At 39.7% G+C, this 8677-nt stretch overlaps 1 protein-coding gene across 2 annotated transcripts in view; it reads left to right on the top strand.

Moving 5' to 3' along the window:
* Positions 1 to 8677, top strand: part of LOC148301628 (phenoloxidase-activating factor 2-like) — a 222954-nt gene that overhangs the window by 22838 nt on the left and 191439 nt on the right. Inside the window, exons 4-8 of one of the 2 annotated variants that reach the window (XM_088272944.1) lie at positions 1149 to 1358; positions 2382 to 2620; positions 3754 to 3938; positions 4803 to 4967; positions 6658 to 7817. In XM_088272944.1, the coding sequence (XP_088129070.1) occupies positions 1149 to 1358; positions 2382 to 2620; positions 3754 to 3938; positions 4803 to 4967; positions 6658 to 6831 (973 nt within the window). In that variant the 3' untranslated portion in view covers positions 6832 to 7817. Of the gene's footprint in view, positions 1 to 1148; positions 1359 to 2381; positions 2621 to 3753; positions 3939 to 4802; positions 5002 to 6657; positions 7818 to 8677 lie in introns of those variants that run through there. The other variant, XR_015838767.1, reaches the window with a different exon arrangement.

Genomic DNA, 8677 nt, shown 5'->3' on the forward strand with positions numbered 1-8677 from the left:
GACTGCATCCAGTCTACTCTCATCCTTCCCAAACCATCCCAAGCCGCCTTCCTTAGTTTGCTGGATAGTGCTCATCTCAGCCTTGCACCCTTTCCTTATATCACCATTGGAACATCTACCATACATGGTCTTGCCGCACTGGGAGATGGCATCCCGACTGCATCCAGTCTACTCTCATCCTTCCCAAACCATCCCAATCCGCCTTCCTTAGTTTGCTGGATAGTGGTCATCTCAGCCTTGCACCCTTTCCTTATATCACCATTGGAACATCTACCATACATGGTCTTGCCGCACTGAGAGATGGCATACTGACTGCTTTCAGTCTACTTGCATCCTTCTTTTGACAACTCTATTCATCATATCCATACCTAAGGGATGGAACCAAGACTTTGTTGTGTACTCACAGTTTATCTTTCTCTGATAGATTTTTTATTTGGTTTTACTTTAGTGCACCATTTTATCTGTTCCCAGCATGCACTCTCCTTTCCATCCCTAGAAAACATACTTCCCAAATATAGGAAACCGTCTTCATGTTCCATAATTATCTCATTCACTACTATTTCACACCGAGATCTACATATATACATCAGGGTTGGAACCAGGACTCCGTTTTGCCAGTTTAGCTTTCTAGGAAGATATGCCGAACAATACCTGTTCCATGTGCCTGAGGGGGTATTCCCATAAGGGATTCTTCTACATCTTTAACAAGAGTCTTCTAGCTTACTTTTTAACCTTCCCGGGAGTGTGGACATAAATGAACGTTGGTGCAAATTTTCCTCAAAGGAGTATCAACGTTTTAATGAACGTCAAAGTCTATCTGTCAGTTGGTACGATGTAATTTGTACATTAATGACATCTGTGGATATTTGTATTTAACTTTGTCATAAAATAAAACCTAGAGATTACATAATTTCATGATACAAAGATTTTATTTTAAAAAAATACATATTTAATTTAAAAAAACTCACTCCCCAGAGAATGTCGGACATCAATTATTGTACTCTTGGAAAGGTTGATGTATATACGCCTTACATATTTTGTTTGTAATTTATATATATATATATATATATATATATATATATATATATATTTTTTTTTTTTTTTTTTTTTAATAAATTGAAATTGAAATTGAATTGATAAAATTCTAGGGCTGGCAACGGGCCTTGTGAGAGCTACATGGACGTGTGTTGCCTGCCTCCGCAGACCGTGGAGGTCCCCATCACGCCCGCGCCTGCGCCCGACGCGCGCCCGGCCGGCTGCGGCGTGCGCAACCCAGACGGCATCGGCTTCCGCATCACGGGCGACAAGGATAACGAGGCCGAATTCGGCGAGTTCCCATGGATGGTGGCAATCTTGAAGTGAGTGTGAATTTTGAATGAGATTCGGTTTATATGCGTCGCTAGCTAGTCAGATTAATCTCCTGGGAGAAGGTATATTGAAGTAAGCTCAAATTTGTGAACACGATTAGGTATATATATCGCTCACTCCTTTCAACAACGTCATACATATCGTAGTCATACAGGAGAAAGTGACCAAATGCATTGTTTTACAAAAACGTGATCATTGACTATTTGATATCTTACTAGCTTTATATTGCCCTGAAAACATCCCAAAGATTTTTAATCTTGTAAGTATAATATATTGACTTGTTAAAAATGACTAACTGCATTGGTTTTTATTTTGTTGCAAAGCAATAGTGACTTAAATGGCCCTCCTGAACATTTTACGTTTCGGTAGCTGGTCACTCTCTTCTGTACGACCACGATATATAATATCAAACAACTTGATTTTTCAGGAGATCTTTATTAAAGTTTAAAAATATAATGAAACGTATTAAAAATCAAGCCACTTATTGAACTTTTTACTGTGCAACAAATCTTTTTAGGTAAAACCTGAATGTTTCTTCTCCATTTGAAAAATATTTAGTATATTTAGAAAAATAAATAAGCAATACCTTTTCTTCAAAATGCAAAAACAACACTTTCTGCCCTGTAGCGGGTAAATATTAAGTTAAAAATATGCCGCTTTTGCTGGAATATAGTACATTTTCTAGACATTCCGAAAACATGCACAACTGACAGTTGACTGAAGGAGTGAGCGATTTGTGAACACGACGCCACGTAACTATGACGCTAGCTAGTTAGTCTTTCTCCCTGGATAGTAGCTATGTGTATGTGTGTGTAAGTAAATATATTCCCTTAGTTTTTTTTTATTATAAAACTGTTCCAAAACAGACTGCAACAGGGAAGTTACAGCAGTTTCGAGAAAGATTCGATAAACCTTAGTGTCGTTTCTCTGCTTAACAGAGCAATACGAGTATTTTGAGTCCAACACTTGCATTATTCCGTTCGAACTTGCATTATTTTCAAGTGAACTTGCAGGTCCGTGCCGGTGGGCAGCACGCAGCAGAAGCTGAACGTGTACCAGTGCGGCGGCGCGCTGATCCACCCGCAGGTGGTGGTGACGGCTGCGCACTGCGTGCCCGCCGGCAAGAGCGGCGAGCCGCAGCCCAAGCTGAAGGTGCGCGCCGGCGAGTGGGACACGCAGACCAAGGACGAGATCTACCAGCACCAGGACCGCGAGGTGGCCAGCATCGTGGTGCACGGCCAGTACTACGCGGGTGGGTGACATCGCACGGCCCCGTTTACTGCTTACTACATACTCAGATAGTAATACTAGAACTAACCAACCCGAAGTGGCCAGCATCGTGGTGCACGGCTAGTACTACGCGGGTGGGTGACATCGCAAGGCCCTGTTTACTGCTTACTCAGATAATAATACACTAACTAACCAACCCGAGGTGGCCAGCATCGTGGTGCACGGCCAGTACTACGCGGGTGGGTGACACCACACAGCCCTGTTTAACACCCTTAGAGATGCCAAACCAAGGTGAAAATGAGACGTTTACCCTAGCATGCAGTGCTATCTCCTGATGGACTAAGTAACCAATACCCTGCTTCCCAGCAGAGGTAGGCATAGAGAATAGAATGCCACATCAATCGGTCTCTACAAACATTACTCATCTCTTCCATTTAGTGCATCTCCTCATACATACCCACCGATTATTCCCACTGACTTGAATTTGCTGACTTATTAAAAATCATCTAAAGTACATCATGCCAAATTTTCCTTGGTCTTTCTCTGCTCTATTTATTTATTTATTTATTGAACGGCTAATGCCTTTAGCATAATACATATATATAAATATATAGTATCTAACATAAAAATACACTAATAGAGAAACAAAAAGTCTTAAACATAAAATAATAATAAAATAACAAGTAGTAAGCACTGGTCAATACACGTCTCCTTCACACACCATCAGCGAGCAGCGAGAGAGAGTGAAACACAACGTTTACATTTATCCATTATAACATGGAGAAGAAATGCTGAGAAAGTACACACTTCAAGGTGGATAACAATATATTAAATAAATCTATACTTTCAAAAGCATTGGCTAACATGTGAAGCCGCGGAATGGGAGAGAACATGGCATAGTTTGCATTATGTACAAATACTGGGAATACAGATTTTTGCCTAGTACCTCTTGGACGCGCGCTAAGCTTTATTTGATTTAGGAGATCAGGGCTGTTAAGAATTTTATAAAACAGGACCAAATCAGTAAATACCCTTCTATCACTAAGATTTATTAATTTTAGCCGCTTCATTATGCAATTATAATCTAACTCGACAATTTCAGCCACATTTGTCTCATTGATTGGTACTAAAATTGAGTTCCCGTTTTTTTTCCAGGCGGTCTTTTCAACGACATAGCGTTGCTCTTCCTGGATAAGCCTGTGGTGGAAGCCGAGAATGTGGGCGTGGTCTGTCTGCCCCCGGAAAACCCCATCATAGCCGCGCCCACGCGCTGCGTGGCCTCCGGCTGGGGCAAGGACGTCTTCGGCAAGGAGGGCCGCTACCAGGTCATCCTGAAGGAGGTATGTCATTCCGGGTCATACTAGAGGTAGAGTAGGTTATTCAAGTTTCAAAAAGAAAGGGTTTTTTAGGAAGCCTGGATGCTTCTGTATCAGATCAGAGAATGTGGTGGGACAACTTTTAATCATTTCAGGTCATCATCAAGGAGGTAGTCATCCTAATTTTTGGTTGATCAGTATGAAAAAGTTTAATGTCGTTCTGAAATTCAATTCAATTTATTTATTTATAATTAACATACGCGCAAGAAGACTCTTGTTAAAGATGTAGAAGAATCCCTTATGGGAATACCCCCTCAGGCACATGGAACAGGTATTGTTCAGCATATCTTCCTACAGGCATAACCATCGGCAGGTTGCTCCTGCATATAGGAATGGGAAACTATCTATGCCCACGCTGTCCTTAGCTAACTATCGGGAACATACAGACCGATGCTCCGGATAGTTTCAGGATTATCCATCATACCGCGCAACAATGGATAGAAATGCCTCATCAAATACATATTCCTTCTAGTCTCTAGACTGCTGTAGCCGAGCATACCCTGGAGGAACTGGGTCAGGTAGAGACGAGGATAATACCCGCACTCTCTCATGTAGACATACTTCTCTTGGACTTTCTCTACCATAAGAGAGTACTTAAGTCCATGTAGTGAGTCCACAAGTGAGGTTGTCCTCTGTAGTGTGTCTTCGCACATGCTTTCTGCAATCCTATGACGCGGGCCCGGGTGCCTTATATTATGGCCTATCCATTTGGCTACTTTATACAGTAAGCATATAGACTCTAGTCATCTAGTCTCTAGACTGTTGTAGCCGAGCATACCCTGGAGGAACTGGGTCGGAGAAATTATGACATGTCGCTTTTGTTTGCAGATTGAGCTGCCCATAGTCAACAAGCGGGAGTGCCAGGCGTCTCTGCGCCGAACACGGCTGGGCCAGCACTTCGAGCTCCACCAGTCCTTCCTCTGCGCCGGTGGCGAGCCTGGCAAAGACACGTGCAAGGGAGACGGAGGATCGCCTCTCGTCTGTCCTATTCCGGTTGGTACAGCCAAGATAAGACAGATCCCAACTGGTGGAATCATCCATTGACTATTAATTGCAAAAAAACCAGAACATTTTGCCAAATGATTTTTCTATAAAATATTAATTTTTCTTTTATTTATTTAATATAGTTACATTTTTAGGTACAATATACACATTTATACACATCGCTCACTCTTTTCAAGAACGAATAAATAAAAAAAATGATTTTTCAGGAGAATGATTTTAAAGTTAAAAAATATAATACAATGTATTAAAAATAAATATCAAGCGACTTATTGAACTTTTTACTGTGCAACACATTTTTTTTTAGATAAAACCTGAATGTTTTTTCTCCATTTGAAAAATATTTAGTATTTTTAAAACAATAATTAAACAATACTTTTTCTTCAAAATGCAAAAACAACACTTTCTGCCCTGTAGCGGGTAAATATTAAGTTAAAAATATGCCGTTTTTGCTGGGATATAGTACATTTTCTGAGCATTCCGAAAACATGCACAACTGAAAATTTACAATTTTGATTAATGACGTTCTTGAAAGGAGTGAGCGATATGGCAAACTTTAGTTTTAGATTCGTTGTGCCTCTCCAAAAAAGAGACTAAGCTCTTGTGCTTGGAGAGGGACTTACACTCATGGTTTAATGTTTTGTATAATTAATGGTAAAATAATATTTTTTTAAACATATTTTTTCAAGACTTATATATAATGGGCATTAATTTTTTTATTAAGATTATATTGTGGGTATACCGGCAAAAAAAAAGGGTTTTGTCTGCCTCCGTGGTGTAATAGTTAGCGTGTTTAGCTACCGCGCTGGAGGTACCAGGTGCGATTCCCGGGAGGGTTAAAATAATTATTTGTGATTTTTCAGTCTAATATTTATTTAATATGACCCTGGACTGGTACCTGAAGCGTAGGGCTGAATGATGGTGTACTTAACGATTTAGATAACACTGCTTCTGTACGATGCAGTGCTCTATGCACCATTGAGTCATGATAAAGGTTGGAATAAAATAGAATACTGGGAAAAAACGTTTAATCGAAAATATGCATTTTTGACTATTCAGTCAAAATTGCTTTTTTTTTCATATTTACTCGCATCATTAGACATACGTATAAAGTTATACATACTTATAAAGTTTTCAACCTTCTTTAAACTGGCAAAATACACCAAGTAGTCTGAAATGTCATATATATCGCTCGCTCCTTTCAACAACGTCATATATCAAAAAACGACAATTCTCAGTTGTGCATGCTTTCGGAATGCCTGGAAAATGTACTAAATCCCAGCAAAAGCGACATATGTTTAACTTAATATTTACCCGCTACAGGGCAGAAAGTGTTGTTTTTGCATTTTGAAGAAAATGTACCGCACCCAATGGTGCATAGGCACTGCATCATATTGACGCAATGTTATCTTGATCGTTACTTACATGAAGGCAAGGTGATAGGTCCTGCGCTTCAGGGACCAGTCCAGAGTAATATTAAATAAATATTAGCGTGTAAAATCACTAATGAATGAATATTCTCGCCCCCCCTGGGAATCGAACCTGGGACCTCCAGCACGGTAGCTAAACACGCTGACCATTGATTACACCATGGAGGCGGACAGCAACTTCTATCAACCAAAAATTGTAAAAATTGCTAATTTGAAATCAGCGATTTATTTGCCAACTCTTTTCTTTGCAGGGCAAACCAAACAGGTACATGCAGTCCGGCATAGTTGCCTGGGGAATCGGCTGCGGAGAAAACAGGACCCCCGGAGTCTACGCCAACGTCGCCAAGTTCCGCAAGTGGATCGACGACCAGCTCTTCACCAACGACATAGACATGACAGGCTACACCATAGACGACATCGAATAGGGCCGTCTCTTTGAATAACGCTGTTCCTTCGTCATCTGTGTACTGCAGCGCGTCTGGTGATGAAGCCCTTTTTGGGGCCACTGTGCAAACTATGCCGTTTTGCAAATAGATCTTTTTGGACCTACTTTTCATATAGTTGACATTTGTAAATGTACCTTTTAGAGGCTACTCTGTATACAATGTAACCTTCTCAGGGTGACTTATTACTCGGATATAATGAATAAGGTTGATTTGAAATTAAATTCATACTTTTTAAGCATCATTGCGTACTACAGAACGCCTGGTGATGAAGTCCTTCTTGGGGCCACTGCGCAAACTAAGCCGTTTTGCAAAAAGATCTTTTTGGATAGAGTTGACAGTTTTGGAGTCTACTCTGTATGCAAAGTAACCTTCTCAGGGTCACTTTTAACCCCAATTTGATAATGGATAGTGTCGCTTTGCATATTAATTTCATATTTTTAAAAGAATCATTTACTTACTTACTTGAAAAGTTGAACCTTTTTACGATCATTTGACAGACTAACCATTACGTACTGAGTGAACCTTTTTAGGACCTTTAACTGACAGACCACTTTATACAAAGTGAAACTTTTAAGGACCATTTGATAGTTTTTATGAAATCACCAGGGGTGTTAGAAGATTCATTAAGCAGGTTACTTCTTGCAATCGAACGTTTTTGGGACATTTAACAGAAAGTCCACTTTACACAAAGTGAACCTTTTTGGGACCGTTTAACAGACTGACTACTTTATACAAAGTGAACCTTTTAGAGGATGGATCTTTAGGACCACTTACAGATCGACTTATGCACCTTTCTAGGACCTTTAATAAACAGACCACTTTGCACAAAGTGAACCTTTTTAGGACCATTTAATATTTTTTAGTTTCTAGAGTCTATGAAATCACCAGAGGTGTTAGAAGACAAATGAAAAAGGAACAATTTTATTGTAATTTTATTAGTAAAAAATTAATACTGTGAAAAAAAATATATAGAATGACATGCATTTATTTTTTATGTAAAAATTACTGAATAAATTTTGTGATATGACAACATAAGGAGATATTAAAACCCGTTTTACAATTCGTGACGTGAAAATTTCGGACCCAGGTCCGCGGCAATTACTCTTCAACCATAAGCAGTCTGCCGTACGATTGCATAGATCATTCCTTAGGCCTCTTGCATCGCCTTTTGCAGAATCTCTGATTTTTGTGGCATTTGCTCATCAACAATAAGCACTGCATTAACAATCTTATCAGGCTGTTGTCACTGGGCCACATGGTGAGCCAATTCAGCCGGAAAAATATCACTCTCGGCATTTACTCTTCAATGATAAGCAGTACATACGACGATCTCCTACGCTTTACCCGGCCTTCCGCAGGCAAGCAGAACCAATGCCATTGAAACACGATCCCTCAGATGAACGTGTGGAAAGATCTATGTATGACAAAAATTAAAACTAATATTATTTTTTGACATCTCAACATAGATGAAGAAGAATATGGAAGTCTGGAGATATAAACGCGTCGACAATTTCTGATTTAAAAAAAATTATTAGTCATTAAAATTGTATCCTATTATGGCTACTATTACAATCACCATCACGCCACTTCACTGCAGGGGTAGGCAGAGAGGATGGATTGCCACACTCATCTCTCCTGACATAGTTCTGCAGCCATACATCTAGCCTCTGGCTACATAGACGTATTTGTTGCCCAATGATGCAAAGCCCGCTTTATTGGATTGATGCAGTGCGATCTTGATTGTCGAATGAAGAAAATTGTAAAACGGCGTTTTAATTTTTTTAAATTTAATTTTTTACTATGAAATCATTTGATGTCTTATGAA

This window comes from Brachycentrus maculatus, unplaced genomic scaffold, assembly GCF_059751285.1.
Source record: "Brachycentrus maculatus isolate JH-2025_06_01 unplaced genomic scaffold, ASM5975128v1 h1tg000534l, whole genome shotgun sequence".
Classification (NCBI taxonomy): domain Eukaryota; kingdom Metazoa; phylum Arthropoda; class Insecta; order Trichoptera; family Brachycentridae; genus Brachycentrus; species Brachycentrus maculatus.